The following is a 23,740-nucleotide window of genomic DNA, read 5'->3' as shown; positions in this document are numbered from 1 at the left end:
TGTGGCTCCACTCGCAGAGCGGCGCGTTGTGGCTGCTCTGTCTGCGAGCGAGCGTGCGCGCGCGACGTTCGATTTGGGTGCAACAAAAAAATCTTGACGCGGGCGAATGAGTAGGTAAAAACGCAGGATTTGATGATCCCTGCCTGCTCTCTCTCTCTCTCTATACACTTCTTGTCTCGCGGCTCTTGCTCCCCCCACCACTCTCCTCCTCCCTCCCTTCCTCCCTCCCCCATTCTATCCATTCACCTCCTACCCACCGCCCCTCCCCATCGCCACTCTCCCCTCCCCATCGCCACCCTCAACCCTTCCCAGCCCGTCCTCTCGGGGGCCCAGCCCCATACGACGCCGATCCATTGGCAGACCGCGAGCGCGAACGTCGCCGCTTCCAATGGGCGAGTGGCTGAGCCAGCGAGCGCGCCCCGGCTCAACGAGTCCGACTTGGCACTCATCAGCACGCCAGTCGCCCTAGCTCCTGTCCGCGGGCGCACGCTCTCGCCACAGAGAGCCTGCTCCTCCAAGCGCGCCGTGTGTGCGCACACGCGTACGCGTACAGCAGCTACGTGTTAGCAGCGTGAGCGCGGCGAGGACACGCTTAGCTGTGTGTGTGTATATAAAGAGAGGCAAGGCTGGCAACTTTTGCGGCAGATGCTACTACTACTCCCTTACTCCAGCTACTGCTACGTAGCTACTACTGCTGCTACTGCTGCTCCTGCTGCTGCTGCTCAGCGCTTCTTGAAGCACACCGCTGAGAAGCACGGACGCAGGGGAAGTGGAGTTCGGGGGGCGGCGGTGTTGTCATCAGCTTGCGATCTTCACTCCCAAACTACCGGAATCGCCTGCCACGGGCATCATCGTCGTCGGTAAAAGTCGCATCGTCGTTGTGGGCTTCTTGTTGCTGCTGCTGCCGCTGCTGCTTTGAGCGTCTGTGGTTCACGCGCTGCACGAGGAAAGTTGAGGCTGCCGCTCGCTTCGTCTCGGGATTCGCATCTTCCTCGGCGGAGGGGTGAGGGGGGAGGGCAACCTTTGCGAGCGAGAGGAAATGCGCACGGCGAGCTCACTCGGAGTTTCATAAACCCTGCCTACCTTCCACCTCCACGCATTGCCGGCGAACTACTCGCGACCAGCTCGCCGGATTCCAGTTGTGAGCGCGCTGTCACCGTCCCAGCTAACTCGACTCGAACAAAGGAAGACAAAGACGGACCAACAACCCCTTGTTTCATCAACAGCAGCAGCACCACCAGCAGCAGCAGCTACCGAAGGCCCCGTCAATGAAGGTCGCATCCTCACCATAAGCTCGCGCGCGCGCGTAGGGCGCTTCGGAGCGATTCAACGTTCGCCAAACGTCGCGAGGCATTCCCTCTGCGTTCCCCGTGCGTTGATGTGGCGGACAAACCCTGACGACTGCTGCAAAACATCACCGTCGCTAGCGGCGGCGGGAGCCATCGTCGGCATCGCCACACGCCGCGCAAACAACACCGGCTCCCGGCGAGCAGGAGTGGAGGAGCAGAAGAGGGAGGCGCGGGCGATGCCCTGCTCCGGCTGTAGGGCCATGCGCACGCACATGTGCTGGGTGCTACTGCTGCTGGCTCTCGCCAGGGCACCGGCAACGTCTTATGCCGAAGTGCTCGAGCCGATTTACTGGAGTGCCTCTAACAAAATGTGAGTAACACACACACACCGCCTCTCATTCAAACCGTGTGTTTGCGTTCATGTCGGTGGTTGGTGTACGCGCGTTGAATGGCTCGGTGTTATATTCACCTGTGCTGCTGTTGTTGTTGTTGTGGTGCGCTTAGTAGGCAGGGCGGCGTTGTCTCGCCCAGATAAATCTCGCACAGTATTCGAGGCTGCGTTGACAGTTTCGTTGGCGCACGTATTAGACGCTGGCCACAGTCGCCATGCGCGCGGTATTGTTCGATACAGATTACGGGGAGGGCTCGTGGCCGGTAGCAGGTTCCTACCACTTTAGAGCGACCTCAGGTAGCGTCGCACTCGACGGGAGGCGAATTACTTGGTTCACCGGTGATGGGGCTCGTGTGTGCGTGCGGTGTTGCGAGTGTAGCGCCAAACCTAAAGGGAGCGGCAACTTTAGCCCCGAGTCTGTCCTGTGAGTGAAACCAATCAACCTCCGCGGTTTCATTTACAGGGCGAAATATTCAGTGCCACTTTTCAGCCGTCTAGTCCTTCCATAACATCACCGTAAGTTGCATCACTCTGTACAACCACAACCGTTCCGGGCTGTGGTCTTTACAGCAGGGCCAATTGCTCGAAACGTTAGCCCTACCTGTATCTGTATCTCTGTAATAAGGCAATGGTAATTATGATCAGGGTGGTGAGTTATGTGTGCGTTTATATCATTGTTCCCAGTCGCAACCCAGCGAGAGTCGGTCACAATGCAGCGGCAGCGCTTGTGCCGGGCGAGGTGTTCTTCTAGGCCACTTTTTAAGTGTCGAATATCAGTTGGCTGGAGGTCACGGAACAGATCCAGGTGTTATGGGTTAACATCTCAATTAGCTGGCTCCACACAGACACAAGCAGGGCACCTAGTTTTTTCTTTAAGTGTTCCACATCATGGTGAGAACGATGTCTGTGCCAACCCATTGACGCTTTGTTTTCACCCCAGGTCGCTTATTCAAAATAGGCAATGCTGTTTCACGTGTCTCCATCTCCGCATTACACAAAGGATACATAAAGTATACAACAGTAGCACCTATTGTATATACATGTGGTGGGTTCGATCCCGACCCTGACGCCTGTATCTTTAGGAGTTTGCGTGTCTCTCTCCCCGTAGTTGCGTGACATTTTATCTGGGTCCTCCGGGTTTTCCCCTTAACATTTAGAAACATCACGCGTTTAGACTATTTGGCCGCTATACATTTCCACGAGATGAGCCACTTCGTTGAACCATCATTTATGATACCAAGGTCGTTTCTGAAAAAAACAAATAGCTCAGCGAGGCCTTACCTGGTAAAATAAAATAGTTGAGTGTTTAGTTTATGAGCTGAATATTTCTCAAGAGCGCGGTCGTGTGGGCGCGGTTCTATTATTCTTGCGACGCTGTTGCCACCACCGCGTTAATTATCCGACGAAACCAGTCTTCATGCGTCCGATCTCGCTTGATCTTGGAAGCTAAGCAGGGGTGTGTTGAGCCTGGTTAGGAGGTACACTTGGCTGATGTGTCGTTGGCTTAGGGTGACGGGATGGACAAGAGATGGCAGTGCAGCGCAGTAATGGATTCTTGGATATATTCGTAGAGAGCTTTGTGTTTTGTTAACCACTCGTCTGAGTGCGATTTCCACTGCCCATCAAAGCTGCCCTACTAACACTCGCCAAATGCAATTTGACCAACATCCCGATCAATGTTGTACCTTCCTGAAAAAAAATTCCGTCAGGCTTTCTTGGGTAAAAACAAAGGCCATTGATGTTATCACGGTGGCGAGATGTTGTCTACTTCTTTTGGTCGTGGGTTCGATCCCGACCCTGACGCCTGCTGTATATTTGGCGTTATCCCCGTGGTCGCGTGGATTTTTATCCGGGTCCTCCGGTTTTTCCCCTCCACGTCTAGAGTATTTGGCTGCTATACATGTCCACGTGATAAGCCACTTCGTTGAGCTATCATTTGTGGCCAGATCGCTTCTGAAAATGAGCTACAAAGCTCGGCGGGCCTTACCTGGTATACAAAAAAAAGTTTAGTTTTTAGTAAAGTGTGGGTGAAGCGGCGGCGGCGGCTCAGTGGTGTTAGCGCGCTGACACTACATTCCTTGGCGCACCGAGTTTGATTCCCGGACACGGCTCATATCAGTGGCGAGCGATATCTGAACCGGTTTTGGCGCAGACGAGCCTGAATAGAAAAAAAACGACGTCCGCTCACAACAATCCCCACCACCGACAGACACCTGCGTGGGGGAGGCAATCCATCCAGCAGTCGATTGACAAAAGGGCCGTGACAGATTAGTAATTAAAATATAAATTAATCGAATAGCTGCGGCAGGTGCAACCTCGCTCTCACGTAAAAAAACTGCATCTCGCTCGAGTTGCTTTAGCTGCGTGAACAAAGGCACACGAGGTGATCACCTCAATTAGGGTGATTGACTGCACCTGGCAGGGATCGTGCAGGGCCTGACTCGGCTGTACAGTCGCGTATTTTGTACGGAAGGTGGCCGAGAAGTCCAAGTACCCTTCACCCATATGAGTAGAACGATGGCTCCACAAGAAGGGGGTATATGGACTTTCCGTCCACCCCGTGTGTGTGTGTGTAAATGTGGTCTCTCCAGCCCTTCCTTTGATTTTTTTTTTACAAATCTCACCAGGTACTCATTTTAGGACCGAGTCCACCTGATTTTGGCCACACCCTCTCGTCGGTGCGCCGTGCCGGCATGAATAGGAGCTCGCTAACAACGCTTAAAGTTCCCCCAAACAACCTGTGTAGGCTGCGTGGGCGATGTTTCTCTTTGTCTGCGTTGTGTGATGGAGCGGTGGCCGGGCGAGTTCGATTCCTGGGCCACTCTCAACAATCGGCGGCAATGATGCAAACCGGTCCTGGCCCCCTCCGATCGATCGACTCGGCCATAAACGAGAACTGTTGCTGACTTAAAGCTTTCGTGACTGCAGGAATTCATATTGTTGGGTCTTTCGGTAAAGTCACGTAGATAGATAGGTTCAAATCAAATGTTTGTTTGTTATTTTCTTTGAACCTATCTACGTGACTTTACCGAAAGACCCAGGAATATGAGAACTGTTCCCTTTGCGATGTGGGGGAGACAAAGGCGGCCGGGCGTGGTGTTGACCACCCACCCCCTCGTGCGCCCCGTGCCTGCTTTCATATCGGTGCTCGCTAACAGCACTTGCCCCAGCAGTCTGTTCAGGTTCGACGGCGGATGTCTTTGTTGTACACGTGGTACAATAATTAAATCACCTGTAATTCACTACGTGTAGGTAACATGGGAAGGTCAAACGGTTTTGAGAGCAAATGTACAGTGCCGAGAGGCGTAGCCACATCGACTAAATGTCATCCGTGGTTTTGAAATCCCCCCCCCCCACCACCAAAAAAATATATATTTCCGAACCATTTCCAGCAGTTCGCTGCATTATTTATTAATACTGGGGTTCACGCACGGCAGATGCATTGATTGATTTGCAGCACATCACGGAGTCGTCACGTGATTAGCGTCAGTCTGTGGGCCCCCCGATGAAGGCCCTCATTAGAGGAAGGCGTTCGAACCGCTCCTGAGTGCAGGGATGTTCGTCGTGCCTTCCGTCGGGGGGTGAAATGTCCGTGGTGGGTACGTCCGTCTGGGCCAGAGGCCATTAACTTTGACTGCAGCCTTGCACCCATTTGGTTCTCATTGTAAATAAAAAAATCTACAATGTTTATAAACACATAGGGGTTGATGAAACAAAGGAGTTGTACCTACGTGCCCGTGATGAATTTGCGTGTCGAGGATTTACCTTCTACAAAAACCTGGCCACGTCTCGCACCCCCAGAAAGGGCATCTCGCACCCCCAGGGGGTGCAGCGTGCAACCCAAGTGAAGAAGAGCCACTGGTGTACTGTATAGTGAAGTGTATGGTAGTGGTGTATAGTGTAGTGTATAGTGGTGGTGTATAGTAGTGATGTATAGTGTGGACTGTATAGTAGTGGTGTATAGTGTAGTGTATAGTAGTGGTGTATAGTGTAGTGTATAGTAGTGGTGCATAGTGTGGAGTATATAGTGTAGTGTATAGTAGTGGTGCATAGTGCGGAGTGTATAGTGTAGTGTATAGTAGTGGTGTATAGTGTGGAGTGTATAATAGTGTAGTGTGTAGTAGTGTAGTGTGAAGCCTATAGTGTATAGTCGTGTATAGTGTGGAGTGTATAGTGTAGTGCATAGTAGTGGTGTATAGTAGTGGTGTATAGTGTGTAGTGTATAGTAGTGATATATAAATTGTGGAGTGTATAATAGTGTAGTGTGTAGGCTATAGTGTATAGTGTGGAGTGGAAAGCAGTGTGGTGTAGCGTGTATAGTGTGTGGTGTGTAGTGTATAGTGTAGTGCAGTGGTTCTTAACCATTACTGCAGCCCTGCACCCTCCCCCCTTTGGTTCTCAATCGTAAAACAAATCCAGTATGTTTATAAACACAGAGGGGTTTGATGAAACAAAGTAGTTGTATCTTGACTTCAAGCTTTCGTTACTGCAGGAATTCATATTCTTGGGTCTTTCGGTAAAGTCACGTAGATATGTTCGAAGAAAATAGTAGCTTTTTGTTATTACTTTGAATCTATCTCCGTGACTTTACCGAAACGCCCAAGAATACAAAGTAGTTGTACCAACGTGCCGGTGATAAAATTTGTGTTTCGATGATTTATCTTCTAAAGAAATCTTGCCACGTCTCGCACCCCCAGCGGCTTAGGAAGAGCCACTCGATTCGGCATATTTGACACCGATATAGTTGAAGTCGCCATGTGCGTACGGTCCTATAGGATATCGATTTATCCGCAGACCGCACCGACATTGGTTCGACTCCTGACCGTGCTGCATGGGTGCTCCTAACCATTTGAACCTTGCTTCGGCCTCCCCTGGATCGACTCGACCTAAAACACCACTACAATGCGGTGTTGCAGTAGTTGGCATGAATATGTATTGATTATTCTTTGGTTCTTTGTATTGAACTTCTTTCGCACCGTACGTAGACAACCGTGCTCATCAGAGGTGAGGTGAGTCGGTGTATATATACACACACACACAGAGGCGGCCGGGCGCGCGTGCGTGATTGTCACTAATTTCCATCCTCCAGCGCACCAAATGGTGGCGGCCTTAATAGGTGCTCGCAAACGGCACGTGGCGTTTCTAGCAAAGCGCGTCGGAGGTGAAACGTAAACAACCTGCCTGGCCGTGCGGGGCCGCCGTGACAGGAGCAGGGGAAGGCGTCTGCAGTTGAACGCGGAGATTCCGCGCAGAGAATTGGGCGCCTTCGTCGTCGATGTCCCGTGCGATGTGTTGATCTGGTTGATTGGCTCCCCACTCTCCGTCGCGGGTGAAGAAGTTTCACGCGCCGCCTGCGGATTCCTTTTAAATGCATGAGGGGGGGGGGGGGGGGACAAAGATCAGTCGTGGTGAGAGTTTGAGAGGTTGAAAAAAATAATCGCGTGGCGCGACATCTTTACAATTAACTTCAAACCCCATCAAGTTCGCCTCCTCGTGGTGTCGTTGCCGCCGAGCGCGCGCGCGTGTCATCTCTTCCCAACGCACTTGAGGATGTTACCCATCGTCATAATCATCATCCATGGTCTATCTACTGCTGGATGAAGGCCTCCTTGCGATTGCGACAGCCCCCCCCCCCCCCCATCTAAAGCTCGCCGCTGCTGCCCACGAGCCGATTTCATCGCTCTCTCGGCTGCGGTGTCTCTCTCTCGGCTGCGGTGTCTCTCTCTCGGCTGCGGTGTCTCTCTCTCGGCTGCGGTGTCTCTCTCTCGGCTGCGGTGTCTCTCTCTCGGCTGCGGTGTCTCTCTCTCTCGGCTGCGGTGTCTCTCTCTCTCGGCTGCGGTGTCTCTCTCTCTCGGCTGCGGTGTCTCTCTCAGCTGCGGTGTCTCTCTCTCGGCTGCGGTGTCTCTCTCTCGGCTGCGGTGTCTCTCTCTCGGCTGCGGTGTCTCTCTCTCGGCTGCGGTGTCTCTCTCTCGGCTGCGGTGTCTCTCTCTCGGCTGCGGTGTCTCTCTCCTTTTGACTGCCGGCTCAGTTGTACGACTCGACCACGGGACCCACCAATCCGTCCTCGCGACGTCGCCCTCCTGCCCAGGCCCCACTCGCCCCTCCACTCGCAGTCGTTGCGATATCTCGCACTTACCAACCCCGGCGCCTTCTCTGAGCCACTGCGTTCGCTCCTTTTTGTCAGCGCGACGCTAAGCGCGCATCTCCCCCTCGTTCTTCAGCGCGCGTCTTTCAGCCTTCGCACCCCTTTTCCTCGCCGCTGATTATTCACACGCGTCTGCTCCACGTCTCTCGGCTCCACGCCGTCAATGCGAGTTGAGCACTCGCTGCGATTCCCAGCAGCACCTCCGATTTGCGCGGTAGGGCGCGAAAGAAGTTCACCACACGGACAGAGACAGCCGGCGTGCTTGAACCCATGCTGTCCACAGCGTGTGACCCTCCTTACCGCGCGGCATTACCTCATCACTCACTTCTTGTCCGGTTTACCCAGGGCTAACCCTGACCCTAACCCTCACCCCCTCGTGTTTGCTGTGGGTCCTGCTATAGGGGCCTTCGTTGCGTGCTCGCAGAACGTAACACATGTCTCGCTCGCAGGATGCAATGTTTGTTTTAGAGTGTCCGGATGAGAGTTGGGGGGGGGTACTCAATGTTTGCAGTGTCTTTACAACGTGTGCTTAGCGGTAACAAGTGGGCAGCGTAATAAAGTAACCGCGGAGAACGCGAACTCTTTTACAGCCTTGGCTGTCACTCCGCTGTTGGATGAGAGCCCTTCCCACGCTGTCGCGGTTGTTCTGACCACACTTCATCGCCGTCGGTCCGTGCGTGTTGTGAAGCGTGCGGATCGGTTCCTGATATCACTCGCCACTGACGTTAGCCGTGGCCCGGAATCGAAAATAAGTCCGTCGGGGTTCCGAGAGCAGTGCGCTAACCACCGCGTCACCGCTCCACTCCCTGCTGGCAATAGCCGCAGCGTGGCGCGGTAGCGTTGGCTGCGCTGTGAAACTTTGGACAACTAAGTTAGATTCCTGACCAGGGCTAGCGTCAGCGGCAAGGAGACGATATCTAAACCGGCCCTGGCTTCCACCCTCAACTTCACCACGCCAGCCAGCGCAGTGAACTAAGGCCAGACAAATCCCCGTAGCCGCTGCGTCGTGGCGCGGGTGGGGAATGTACAACGGTGGGGGGGGGGGGGGGGGCCGAGTTAAAAGTCGTGCAACCGCTAGCGCGCTAACCACTGCGCCACCGCTCCCCAGTCTCGGCTTTGCCGTCGTGAACCCTCGAGGCGCCGATGCCGCCCGTCTGACTGTCTGCGGATGGAGTTGGGGTACAATGCGAGCCCTCGTTGCGACTGCTGCTCAAGCGCAACGCATTGACTACCGAACGCACAAAAAAGCCTTCGGTTTTAACCAGAACCCCCGCCACCCTAATCCTAGCGTTAATCCTATAACCTTCAGCCCGATCACACTTGAGTTCGATTAAGCGACTACGGCTGTCATCAGCAGCGAGTGATATATGAACAGGTACTGACGCCCCTCCTACCCCCTCCCCCCCCTGTTCAACTTACTATCGCGGATCGGCGCGGGTGAAGTATGGACAAACAAAGACAGAGCCTCCGTATAGCCTTCACATATTTTTGGGGCAAGTGCTGTTGCGAGCACCCATGAAGGCCGGCACGGCACACAGACCCCATCAAGCGACGCCGCGTGGGAAGGCCTTCATCCAGCAGTGGATTGACAAAGGGCTGTGAATGATTAACGCGGGCTGGAACCAGAATGCCCAATGTAAACCATTAACACGTCGGTCTGGAAGGCCCCGTAGGCTAATCAGATAAAACGTCGTTTCAGTTAGACCCGGTCAACATTAACTCTGCAACCCTAATTCCACACACACGTGATTAAGTACCATGAATATATAACTCACAAATAGATAAGCGATGCCTCCTTCTATGTAATGATTTTTTTTGAGTTACCCATCGGGCGTCGAGCTCGCCGACCCTGCGCTTCGGCAGTATCGATCCGAGCGAATCCCGACTCTGCTGATCAGACACCACACGTCGAAACCGGTCCCGAGTTTGCTTGGGTCCGAATAAATTCGGCGGAAATTGTTTACTCCCAGATAGCCGTTTGGGCCTACGGGTTGCGTAAACCATGACTTCTTTTTAGATATATATTTTTTTACGCGGAGAGACGGCTACATGGATGAGTCGCTTATCTATTTCGTATTAGTGTGGTTGGTGAGCTTCTAGGATTAGAGTTTGGGCTTCGAGTTTTTTGTAGGTCACGTGTGGACCGGTGGCGCAATGGTTAGCGCATTGCGCTGTGAGCCCGAGTTCAACTCCAGGCCACTGCTGCTCACATTCGAGGTCGATTCACATCCGAACCGGTCCCAACACAAGCGCATTGTGGCACAAACAATAACCTACAACCTACGCTGCAGGGAGGGGGGTACCTTCATCCAGCAGTGGAATTTAATCAGAATATTTATTTATACTGCAGGAATCCGATGAGCTATAAAGCTGTTTTTTTAACCGATGCCCAGTAAGGGGTGGGGGGGGGGGTCAGAACGTGACAAAGCAACAAACCTTACAAAAACAAACACAAAAGGATTGCAAAGTACGGGAAAGGTAAACAAATGTATTCGGAAAAAAATATGACAAAGCGCTGCGAATGTTTCGATTTAAAGCTTTCGTGACTGCAGGGATTCATCTTCTTGGTTCTTTCGGTAAAGTCACGTAGAAGGGAAATGATAAAATAATAAAAAGACAGCGTCCGAATTTGGACGCTGTCTTTCCGACAGCCCTGTTCTTCACCTGAGGACGGCTGCTTGCGTTGTGGCCGAAACGTCGTGATAATTGTATTTTATTATGTTTTATTTTTATTTTATTATTTCCCTTCTACGTTATGACTTTACCGAAAGAACCAAGAAAAAGCGCTGCGAGTTTATTTGTAAGTATCACACACAGAGCAACTCCGTGTATTGCACAGACGGCCGACGGGAAGGCATCGCCAGCGTTATAACTCTGACCCCTGTACAACACGCGGTCATAACCTTCAGCTTCGTCCTAACAAGGCGCGCCTATCGCTTTAACCCCACCGGCGTCTCGGGCTCGAATCCTTGATTATCGCGGATCGATGCTCCCGTAAAGAATAGGGCACGCAACAAGGGGCATCGATCTCTTATCACGTTCTCGCTCGCTCCCCTTGTGTTGCACCCATCGCTGTTTCTCATCAAAATTATCTCTCTTCCCAGCTATGTGGCGGTGCTCTAAGGCGACGTCGCAGCTGCTGCTGTTGTCTCTCTGTGTGTGTGTGTTGTGCGCTTTGGCAATTTAGACAAAGATTCATCCCTTCACCCGCTGCCGTGTAGCCTTGAAAGACTTTTGGGACGAACATTGTTTAGCGAGCACCTATGAAGGCCGGAACAGCACACGAGAGAGGGCGGGTGGGGGGGGGGGGGGTCAGCACCACGCCCGGCCGCCTTTGTCTCCCTAGTTGGTGACGTTTTAACGTCTGCACACGCGGACGCGTCCCTTTATTTGTGCGGCTGTTAGGCCACACGTTTGTTTTGTCATTCGAAAATCTCCCCCCCCTCTACCCCCCCTCTACCCCCCCTCTCCCCCCTGGATTTTCAAGCTCAATTCGCCTTTTCCAATCAATTATAACCGGGGGAGCTCTGTAACCCCCCCACTCCCCCCCGGTGTTTTTGTTATTATTCTTCTGTTGAGCGTAACGTTCAGCTGGAATGTGGCCACCTCCAGATATGATGAGATATGATATATAATACGAGATAAAAGGTGATAAAATGTGATGTAACGAGATATAACGAGATATAATACGATACATAATACGAGATATGAACCTGATGGTGGGACCCCAAGGTCCCGAATAAACGGAAGTCTAAATCGTAATTAATACATTTTTGGCGACTCCGTCCCACCGCGCACATGAACGCCGCGACCCACCAGAAATCAATCCTCTCGTTCTTCACCAAGCATCCGTCGTTGCCAAAATTGCCGTAGTCACAAACACAACTTTGAAACTTTGATCGCCGTGTCGTTCGCCTTCAACAGACGTAAAATGACGTCGCAACGCAGTTTTATTGCGGCCCCGGGGTCCCGCCATAAAGTTAAATTATAACGAGATATAATGAGATATAACACGAGATAAAACACGAGATAAAACACGAGATATAATATGCGAGCAACGGGCACGTGCAGGATCGGGCCCCGAACAGAATGCAGCCCATTGTGCTTGTCTCTCTTTTTTTAAATTTCGCTTAATTTAGATTCGATTTTAACGCGAGACGGGAACCGTGAAGTATCGCAGTTAAACTCCACGCTCTGTCTCTCTCTCTCTGTGTCTCTCTCTCTCTGTGTCTCTCTGTGTGTCTCTCTGTCTCTCTCTCTGTGTCTCTCTCTCTGTGTCTCTCTCTCTGTGTGTCTCTCTCTGTGTGTCTCTCTGTCTCTCTCTGTTTTTCTCTGTGGCTCTGGCTCTCTCTGTGTGTCTCTCTGTGTGTCTCTCTGTGTGTCTCTCTCTGTGTCTCTCTCTGTCTCTCTCTCTGTGTCTCTCTCTCTCTCTCTGTGTCTCTCTGTCTCTCTCTCTCTGTGTCTATCTTTCTCTGTGTCTCTGTCTCTCTCTCTCTGTCTCTGTCTCTCTCTCTCTGTGTGTCTCTGTCTCTCTCTATGTGTCTCTCTGTCTCTCTCTCTCTCCCTGCCACAACCGCTGCCAGCGTCCGCGTGACTCGCCCCACGGACCTTTTTTTTCGTCTTATACGCGCGCCAACTCACGCGATACTTACACTCACGTACGTGCGCACTCGTACACCTATGTACGGATTTGTTGAACTTCTTTCGCACCGTGCGTAGCTCACCCGCGCAAATCGGAGGTGCGGCTGAGTTGACCTAGGGGAGTTCAATGACCCGTTCAGATAATTGTCACTGGTGTTCGCCCTGAGCGGGAATCCAACTCGGGTCGACGGGTTCGTAGCGCAGCGTAGCGCTAACCGCTACACCACCGCTCCCCCCCCCCAACACACATCACACACACCCACAGACATAAACACAATTTTCTCGCATGGCGCACACATACTCGTACAAACTCCACATACACACACCACACACCACTACACACGCGGCTCGGGCAGACGGGAAAGCGACCATTACAGTGACATTACATGGTCATTGCTAATAGTATTAGTGACACCATATCATCTAGCAAAAGTTCGGGCTTCTCCATGACTATTTGGATCGCAGCATTATCTCTGACCCCAAGTCACAAGTCAATTGTTTTGCCTGAATTGGGGTGAGTATTTTTCTCCCCCAAAGCGAGCCTCGCTGATCACCACACTCGTGCTATATATTTTTTTGGATATCATAATCATCATCAGCAGCCTTAGTCAATCCACTGCTGGATGAAGGCCTCCTCAAAGCCACGAATTTACGATGTAAAACTCCACCCAGCCACCCGCACATCCTCCGATTTCATTGCTCCATCTCCTGCGGCGGTGGGCGTGCTCCCCATTCCTTGTCTGCCTCTCGGTGAGGTTATTTTTGACCGTCGGCCGTCAGCCCTTCTCGCCGCGCCCAAGCTCACGAATTTCTCTTAACAGATGTTAACTATTTTTCGATTTAAAGCTTTCGTGACTGCAGGGATTCATCTTCTTGGTTCTTTCGGTAAAGTCACGTAGAATGGAAATAATAAAACAATAAAATAAAACATAATAAAATAATTCTCACGACGTTTCGGCCACAATGCAAGCAGCCGTCCTCAGGTGAAAAACAGGTCTGTCGGGGAGACAGCGTCTGGTCTTCACCTGAGGACGGCTGCTTGCGTTGTGGCCGAAACGTCGTGAGAATTATTTTATTATGTTTTATTTTATTGTTTTATTATTTCCATTCTACGTGACTTTACCGAAAGATCCAAGAAGAAGATGTTAACTACCTCGCTCGTTATGCAGGAGGTAGTGGGTTTCATCCCGACCCTGATGCCTGCTGTATATGTTGAGTTTGCGTGTTTCTGTACCCGTGGTCACGTGGGGTTTTCTCCGGGTGCCTCCAGTTTTGTCCTCCACATTTAGAATTGACGTGCGTTTAGAGTATTTGGCTGCTGTACATCTCCACGTGATAAGCCACTTCGTCGGGCTATGATTTGTGGCCAGGTCGCTTCTGAATAAGAGCTACGTTGCTCAGTGGACCTTACCTGGCAAAATAAAAAGAAGTTTTAGAAAATTTAGTTTCACATGCATATGTTCTGTAATCGACATGTTCTACTTCTCGATTTAAAGGTTTCGTGACTGCAGGGATTCATCTTCTTGGTTCTTTCGGTAAAGTCACGTAGAAGGGAAATAATAAAATATTAAAAATAAAACATAATAAAATAATTCTCACTTTGAGAAATATTTTATTATTAAAACATAATAAAATAATTCTCACTTTGAGAATTATTTTATTATGTTTATTTTTATTATTCTCAGAGAATTATTTTATTATGTTTTATTATTATTATTTTATTATTCCCCTTCTACGTGACTTTACCGAAAGAACCAAGAATATGTTCTACTTCCCGTCTCTCAATGTTATTACAAGCATTCATCTTCTGCATTCTGCACAGTTTTTGTTCCGTGTGTTTCCCCCTATTGACCACGCTTGTGAAACGGGTCATAGCAGGAGAGTACGCGCTGATTAAATTGTTGCTCCTTTGGGCACATTTATACCTGGTCGAAAATCCGCAGATCTTTATCCAGCTCGGTGGACGGCTCACTCGAATTTGCAACGTCTTGCATAACGTCGTCATAACCGAGTAATTGCAGTTTTCCAGACATTTCCGCGATGGGCATCATTATCCATCTATCTATCATCATCAGGATTGCTGTTGCTCTGTGCGAGAGCTGCACGAAGGGTACCGCACCCATTGTGATCATCGCAAATGTACGGGGAGTCGCGCACACCGGAGGAGCTGTGTTGGGTTATTATCGTCATCGGCCATGACCCTGTCCACTGCTGGATGAAGGCCTCCTCTCCAAGCCAGCCATCGCACTCTCACGATGCACCAATCTACCTTCCTCCTGCGCACAAGCGCGTCTTCATCCTGCTTCGTCTTGACGATGGTCGGGTTCCCCTCTGTGGGCGATAATCCACGCATTGAAATACCATAGACGATCCTGAGTCGCGTTCGAACACGAATTTAGACCTGAAGTTTGGCACAGAGTCGAGTCGATTCTCACAACCGAATCCGAAACCGTTCTCGCTCCTGCGCACGAATGAAGTAATCTCACGGCTGCTCAGTCTCCTATCTGCGGAGGTCGTTCCTTTGGGCGCGTTCATTCCCTCCTTTAGCTGCCATTCGGTCACCGGTCTCGTCCGCTTGGCCATCAACGGAGGTCGACCCGTGTGCCGGCAAAAGAAGGCGCGCGCGGTGCGAGTGGGAACGCGATGGCGCGCATGCCGCTGATCGTGTCGCCACGCGGGCACGGGCAACTCGAGGGCGTTTAAGCTGCAATTAACGCCCCGTGTTGAAAAGGTCATCAATCGCTTCCACCAGAGCCCTTTGACAGGAGCTTCATTCCTCGTTTTTGTTGTTTGTGTTGCTCCTGGTTGCAGCCTGGCCGCTCGGCTCGTAAAAAATGATGACAAGGCCTCGGGCCATTTGTTTAAGTGTTCTTAACATTTCCCAACTTTCAACACAAGCCCCACTTTAAGAAAACACCACCCACCCCCCCTCCCTGCCAGAAAACCAGAGATAGATAAAAGCGACAAAGCGTAGGGTTAGAGAGATGCCCCTGTCTAATAAAACACACAAACAGCAGCATCCAGCAGGCTTGAGAGGCTTTTACCGGCCAGGCAACAGAGGAGTCGCAGTCGCTGAGCCACCGAGGTTCGATTGGCTCCAGGGCCACATCATCGAGCGCCGCGATGATGATCCGAGAGCAGCGCCGGGCTTGAACGCTGGCGCGTGCCCTTTTGGCGAGGCGAGCCGGAACGTCCGGATGTTGGGAGTCGGGCGGCAGTGCCCCGAGCTGCCCCCGACGGCGGCGTCCGATGAGGTCCTCAATGTTGGGGAGGCGAGCGCGGTATGATGCCACGGTGACGTCTGTGACGAAGTCGGACCGCCTGGCCCCAAGGACGCGCCGGTTGGCAGCGCGAACGGGAAAATCAGCAGTGGGCTCGGGTTTTCTAAGCAAGAGAAGTGGTGGGATGCACGTGTTACAGATCATCATCATTATCATCATCACGGTCCATGGGCAGATAGCCCGTAGGAGGTGGCCACTGCACATTTCGTCATTTGTTGTTTTCATTTTCCTCTGCCTTGGGTCAATATGCTCAAGTAGTGCCACATCTTTCTGGCACCGATCTCTTACGTCGCTGAGCATTACAGATGCAAGATATGAATGCAATTATATTAGTATTATTGTCATGCCTGTTTACTCAGGAAGGCCTCGCCGAGTCTCACGTATTTCAGAGTGGGGGTTGATGTTGCCCTTTGTGTAATCCCAATTGATTACTTTGCAGGTAGCATCGGGATCTTTGGCTCGATGCTGGTTACGTTTTATGGGTGGTTTTTTTGCGGCAGGTATAAAGGAGATTGTGGGTTCGATCCCAACCCTGACACCGGCTGTATATTTGGAGTTTGCATGTTCTCCCTGTTGCCACGTGGATTTTTCTTCAGTTCCTCCGGTTTTTCCCTCCACATTTAGTATTTGGCTGCTGCGATAAATTTCCACGTGAAAAGCCGGTTCGTTGAGCTATCATTTGTGGCCAGGTCGCTTTTGAAAAAGAGCTATACAGCTCAGTGGGCCTTACCTGGTAAAATAAAAAATAGTTTAGTTTTAGCTGTGGGAGGAAACCCGTGCAGATCAGGGGGAGAGAGAGAGAACGCGCAAACTCCACGCAAGAGAAGCACCCGAGTCGGGAATCGAACCCAGGCCCCCTTCCTCCTGCGAGGCACGAGAGTGTAAGCACTGAGCTGCCTCGGCGCCGCCAAGCACAAACGGTGAACTCACAAAATAGACCCAATTAAAATTCTCAGTTTTTCCGGCATGGTTCTTTTTTTTTATCCGCACCTCTTTATGTCCAGATAAAAGACACTGATGTTGGAGAGCCGTACTTGAGATAATGAGAAAGGTGCTGACGTGACGTGCGTGTGCGTGGGGAGCGGTGGCGTAGTGGTTAGCGCGCTGCGCTACGAACCTGGCCACCCGAGTTCGATTCCGGATCACGGGCCAACACCGGTGATGATTATCTGAACCGGACCTGGGCCACCCCTAGGTCGACTCGGCCTCAAAGTAGTGCCTGGTGTGATGTGTAAACATCGCCAGTGGTGAGAAAAAAAGGTGTCAGTTTTGTTGCCAGATCAAAGGGTAAAAAAACAATTATCATATTTTGCTACTGGCAAAGGAGGTTCCAATGGTGAGACAAAGTGGGTCGGGCGTGGTGCTGGCTACTCATCCTCTCGTGTGCCACGCCGGCCTTCATAGGCGCTTACTAACAGCACTTGCCCCAACAGTCTGTTCAGGCTACATAGGGGATTTGTGTCTGTTTGTGCTGACGTTGAGGCACAAATGCCCACATGCAATTCGTGTGCAATTGGATTACGTCCAGGCGATGATGTATACGGGCCATTGGACTGGTAGAAAATTGAGAATTTTATTATTATTACGTGTAATGCAATGTCATTTTTCAAAATAAGCCATATATTCGGGATATATAAACTCATTGGGCTAAATTAGAAAAATATACCGCTGCTGCTCATTTTTACAGTCGGCTGAAGTATCACCTCGCTGTAGTTACAGGCGAGCTTTTATGAAGGTCATATTTAAGGCCGAGAGAGTTTTATATTGCGCAGAGTTTGAGTGGTTATATGGAGACGTCAAATTCTAAGATGCTGGTCCCAGTGAGCTGGGACGACATGGCCTTCATGAAACCAGTGTAGTGTATATCAAGGCACGATGAGAAACTGTGGTCCGGTAATGGCTTATGAAGGGCATTAAAATTATTTTTCGCGGCGAGTTCTGATACGTACCATTAACCCCGTTCTTCTGGCGGAGCCGTGCGTACTTGAATAAATAGGAAATAAAATTAATGCTGCGTTTGAATAGTGACCACGCGCGCACACTCGCGCATCCACGCACCCGCGCACGCCCGCAAACACGCACGCAAAATACAGAGATCTGGTCAGCGCCGTTCGCGAACATCCAGTCAGGCCGGTTGCGGCGCAGGAGGCGGTGGCGAGGCAGGCAACCGCACCCCGACGCACGCACGGAGTTATTTTCTCACCGCCTTCACCGCCCCACCACCACCACCTTTGCACAATGGAAGGTTTTGTTCCGTGGGTTAACGTTAAACCGGGAGACGTTACGGGCACTTCGCTTCGTTGGCTCCACAGGCCGCGTGTAATGGCCTCCCCGCTCAGGTGCAACATTGGCAGCCGGATTCAATCTAAAAGGGTACCATCTGAAATAAACAAAAACTCCCCCCAAATTTTGTTTTTCATCAAAGTTTCAAGGCAGACGACGAACGTCCGGGATCGGTCTTCAGACGCCGCTGTCTACCTGGAGATGGGCGGCATCGTCACGGCCCGAGTATTGAGCTCGCGGCGCTGGGATTGTAGCACAGAGTGAGCGCCAATACCAACTCTGGCCGATTGCTTGCCACAAGGCAGATGGTGACATCACCATGGCGGCTTGTGCCAGGATGTGACTGGCCGTGACCCAGATGCTACGGGTTAACCGACTGAGATGACCGCAGGATTATTGTTGATACCGCGCTTGGCAGCGGCGCACAAACACAAATAACAAAAACCCGCGACGCATTCGTCAATAACACCGTGGCCTTCAGAGGATATATTATATTTATTATATTTTACCTTCTAATGCAATGCTATTGACGATTGTGTCAGAGTTTTCTGACTGGCAGATGCACCGCCCGCTCCTCCCCACTGTGCAAGTTTTATCCGCCCGGCGCTCTGCGAGCATTGCAGCCCTGCCTGTGGTCGTTTGCTGGAGGGCGACTGCCTCCAGCTGCTCAGTAGCGTCCTTCACGAACCATTTACACCGACCCACTACCAAACAAAGACAAAACAAAGACAAAACAAAGACCCCCCCCGTATAGCCTTAACAGACTGTTGGGGCAAGTGCTGTTAGCGAGTACCTATGAAGGCCGGCACGGAACACAAGGGGGTGGGAGGGTGACCAACAGCACGTCTGGCTGCCTTTGTCTCCCTAGTGGTGATGTTTTTACATGTTGCACTAGGTACTCAATTGAGGCTGAGGCGACCTAGGAGAGGCCCATGACCGGTTCAGATAATTGTCAATGGTGTTGGCCGTGAGCGGGAATCGAACTCGGGTCGTCAGGTCCATAGTGCATGGACACGCATACACACGGACACACACATGCAAACGCGATTTTGGAATTCACTTTCCAAAGCGCACCTCCGATTAGCACGGTCGTGCTACGTACGACGCGAAAGAAGTTCAACGGACATACGTACAGGGTGTGTATGGAGCGTGCACCTGTAATGCAACGCTTTCGGGGGTAAGAGTTGGTGGTCTACGTAGATTTGTGAAACTCTTAAGTTCTCTAGGCTGGGCTGGTCTGCGTGGTGGGCTGGGCGTTTTTTTTTGTGGTCCCTTGGGCGTTGTCGCCCGCGCACCTGGGGGTTTCCTCTGGGCACGCGTCTGTTGCCTCCCACTTGCAGGAGCTCCACGTGGAATCGAAATGAGCGAAACGTCTCGATGTTGGGCCCTGCTGAAGACGAAACCTCGACAATTGGGTGACATATTCCGAGATGACAAAATCACTCCCACGCCCGTCGCCTTGCGATGAAGTTCTCATTTGCAGCGAGGCGATCTTTCACTACTTTGATGCGCATCTATATATGCGGGCAGAGTTGTAGTGTTCCAGACAACGATCGCCTGTCATGCCGTGCATCGCACGCAGAGACGAGTGCGCCGTGGTGAGTCTTGGCAGCAAGACAAACATCGTTACGGTCCTTGCTCAATCCGTAGGTGACCCCGGGCCGTGTGGGATGGCGAAGGGATGTAGCCAGCCCGCCCTGTCCCTCTCCTCCCGGTGATCCCTAACAATGGGGGACAGGTTGGATAAATAGACAACAAAAGCTAATCGAGTTCTGGACGATGCTGAGTATATTACCTCGCGTTGCGACTCCACAGCAGATGAGGACCTTGAGGGCTTCGCGAAAAGCCAACGACGCTTTTATTTCAAAAGCGTTCTTCCGCGGGGGGGCATTTGCGTATCTGCAATAATGATCAGACGCACCACCCTCCCCCATCGCCCTCCATGTCGCACAACAACACCTCGGCTCGGTCCCTCGGGACGGAGTCGCCCACCCCGAGCGAGCAGCGGTTCGGGTGTCCGCTCGCCACCGATGTGAGCTGGGAGGCCGGGGTTTGTAGCGCGGCGTGCGCTGACCACTGCACAACCTCTTTCGCCCCCCGTCTCCCCCTTTTTGCACCAGTCCGCGTTTAAAACTAATAAACGCGTCACTCGGAGAGACACGAGCAGACACGAGAACGCGGCGTGCTCGCGTCGGTTTGATTAACTTTCACAGGCGGCTCAATAGGGGTCATTAAAAAAAAACCTCACAGAAACCACACACTCGCAATGAAACATAATAAAAACCACTTGGAAACGCAGAATGAAGGATGTTTTGAACGAGCTGTTTTGATGGCAGTCTCAAATGCCAAGCAATAAATTGAACTCTGATTAAAAAGAATAACCAGGCACGCGCACAACACAACACACACGCACGCCATCGCCTCGCTGCCAGTTTCTGACCGCGACCCTCAACCCGTAACCCCAGTTGCCAACTTCCACTCTGGTTCATAAATCGCCGTTCGCTTTGATTTGATTTTTTCTTTGGCGGACGTGCACCGCGGGGCAGTGTCTCCGGCAAGCGCTGCCACGTTCGCGGTTCCTGGGCCGGCTTACACGTCCCACGGTTTGGCGATAGCCTCGCGGTGTGAGAGCGAGAGAGCGAGAGAGAGGTGGAGACGCGGGTGGAGGTGGAGACGTAGGTGGAGGTGGAACCGCGGGTGCTCCCACCTCCCTGCCCGCGACGGACGGCCACGTGGCGTTTGCCACCAGCGCCGATCGTGATGGGCGAGCGTCGCGAAGTCGTTGAAATGATTCGCGGTTGGGTTTGTCAGAGTGCTCCAAGTGGGGTGGGTGAGGTGGGGGGGGGGACATTGCCACTGACTCTCCAAGGCAGGGGTTAGAGTACCCCACCGGAGGAATGGAGAATTATTATCGCCGTTGTGGGATGGCCGGTAGAAATGTTTGAGAATGAGAGGGACGCTACGGGAGAGCTCTGCTTATCCGCCAACCTTAGCACCCACGAATCAGATTATCCGTGGGGTCTGCAGGGTTTGCGATTGATCCTATTATCCATAATTATAAAAAAATGTATCGCGGATATTAGGATCTGTGATATTGGTCCCCCAATGCCCAGAGATGAGAGGAGTGCTTCCCAAGTTCGTGATGATGAGTTGAGAGCACTGACTCTTGCTGAGCAGGTAACACAGCAGTTAGCATCCTGGCTACTGGGCCATCGGTCATGAAGGTGACAGTTGGATTCCTACTGCAGGTGCCAATTAAGCTCGGACTCTTTCATTCCTGTGGAGCGAGTGGGTGTTGCCGAGTGGATGTTAATCAACTTGAGGTCACATTCTGTCACGAATAGCACTCTCACCATTTCTGCTCTTTCAAACAAAGGAAAGAGAGAGCAAAAATACGTGAAATAATTAACATTTTTAATCGCTTGTTGTTTGTTTTAAACGTTTCGAGTGAACGAAAAATACCCTGGCATATTTGTGCATCATTTGTCGCTTTGCTGGCTGAGAAAATATACTTTTATTACAGAATAAACGCGCCATCCTCGCACGAACATGACTCCACGGTGCATCTGCATACAGCGCTTGCAGCGTTTTAACGAAGCGAAGAGATAGAGAGGAAAAAAACCGCCATTTTTTGCCCGTTCCATCTTCGAGATTTCAAATTTTTGTCGTTCGCACGGACAGCCGAAACGCTCGCCGGGGCGGCACGCTTGACGATAACGCAGCGGGGAGGCTAAAATTGGGCAGGGCGTTGGTTGGTTTACGGAAAACCACGACGGAACACGGGGCAGCATGCTCTGCCAAGATGAATGGCATGGGAGTTTGGGGAAAAGGGCGGGGATCTGCGAGACAGAGCGGGCACGGAGTCACAAGAAAGGGCCCGGAGTTCAGATGAAGGGCGCGTTTATTTAAATGAAAAGGCAGGCAGCCATGGTAAGTGACATAGGAGGAGCTACGTTAGAGGGCTCTGAGCAACAAAAGAAGGGCAGGGGTGCGAGTTGAAGGGCAGGGTGTGTGTGAGTTTGAAGGGCAGGGTGGTGCATTAAAATGCAAGGCAGCAGACCGCACCATTTGGTTCAGGAAGGAAATGCCACGTGATCCGTGGCGTTGCCCTCCTCCTCCTCGTGGTTATTTACGTTTTGGCACCGATAAGCAAACACGGTGGTTGTGCTGTGGAGCTGCGCTGGGTGTGCACTCGCTCGCTCGCTTGCTTGTCTTTGAGTAGAATTGCTGAGCTTTGTAATTTCACCCCGAATATGGCCGTTTACATTTCATTTACATCCTCCCAATCTTTGGAAAGCCACGGCTTGGTTAGCGCTTGGAGGGAGGTGATTTGAGCGTGGTGGTGCTGGTGGCGGTGCTGGTGGTGCTGGTGGTGGTGGTAGTGGTGGTGGTGCTGGTGGCGGTGGTGGTGGCGGTGGGTACGCGCAGCGCATTCAGAAAAGTTGCAAAATTAATTTTCATCGGGGTCCAATTTACACAGCAATTTACTTGTTGCTGGAGGTCACGGATCAGCTTGCGAGGCAGAAATTTATTACCCTACCTCGACGAGTCTACCTCGCGATAATTACATTTTAATCCTTTATTCACGGAATTGGGGAACGCTGTTTTTCCTGGTAATTCGGTGTTAGGATCATAACGGATCGTACGTGCGCAGACACGGAGGGTGGGGGGGGGTATTCACAAGTGGCCATTGTAGCTCCCCCTTGCGTGATTATTTTATTAGACCTGTAAGAATTCTCTCCCTGTCCCTGAAATTCGATGGATTGTCACGATCCAAAGGTCGCGATTAAAATTCGACGGTGTATTTTTTTCCCCGTCCCCGTTTTAACCGTCTCATTTCTATTTTTTTTTTATCTGGCCAGTCTCTACAGTTCCGTTCACCCCATTGGCCTCAGTGTATTATTTGCCTTTTGTTGGCATAAATCGTAAAAAAAAACATCGCTGCCTTACGCGCACGATTCCAAGTGGCTAACGCGGATCAACTTGGCATCGTCGCATGCCGACTAAATTGCACACAATGAATTATCTATGGGACCCATTTATTATTGTTTGCCGGTTATCAAGATGATGAGGCTGTCTCTGGTGTAGGCCAATCAGTGCCAAGGCACAATGCATATATTATCAAAGCATGTTTATTCCCATGTTTTGATCACAAGCTTTTGTGTGGTTAATGCAGAATTCGATGCCTTGTGCTGGGTGTCTGTTTGGTGTTTGAACATCTTAACACCGCCTGTGTTATTGCGGGAAAGGGAGAAGCCCTATTAAAACCAAGTCTTACTACGCAATTAATTGTTCGCTCGCGATGTTTGGCGACGTGGCGTTGTTTATGCGCTGGGCAAATTGTCGGTCGGGCAGCACGGTTTTTTGTCGTCGACCTCTTCGCCGCCGTGACAGTTGGCAAATGTGCCCTCTGCCCGCGGCACGGTCGGTGCACTGGTCGGTGCACCGACCGTGCGGTGAAGGGGGCGGGGGGGGGGGACACAGAGAGGGGATTCGAACAAGGATCTTGTCACGGCTGAGGCTGTCTCTGTTGGGACCACCCAACTTGGTCTCAGAAAGGGCCCTCGCCTCTTTCGTGTAAACTGCGAACGCGCCGAAAAGCCTTCACCGACTTATGACAGAGGCCGGCACTGTGTACCGCCCGATGCAATAATATTTATAACGTAACGGTAACAAAGTTGAGACGCGTGGACAGGCGCCAGCGGGGGAT

General features: G+C 51.6%; 1 protein-coding gene across 1 annotated transcript in view; it reads left to right on the top strand.

Annotated features, from left to right (window-relative positions):
• Positions 1-334: 334 nt before the first annotated feature.
• The window catches only part of LOC133353865 (ephrin-B2a-like), a 169,623-nt gene continuing 146,217 nt past the window's right edge, over positions 335-23,740 (top strand). The window contains exon 1 of the mRNA XM_061570340.1: positions 335-1,659. Within this exon, the coding sequence (XP_061426324.1) occupies positions 1,379-1,659 (281 nt within the window). The 5' untranslated portion in view covers positions 335-1,378. The remainder of the gene's footprint in view (positions 1,660-23,740) is intronic.

Source organism: Lethenteron reissneri, chromosome 45 (genome assembly GCF_015708825.2).
Source record: "Lethenteron reissneri isolate LAM-NWPU_2019-01 chromosome 45, ASM1570882v1, whole genome shotgun sequence".
Classification (NCBI taxonomy): domain Eukaryota; kingdom Metazoa; phylum Chordata; class Hyperoartia; order Petromyzontiformes; family Petromyzontidae; genus Lethenteron; species Lethenteron reissneri.
This window is presented reverse-complemented; position numbering and strand designations above follow the sequence as displayed.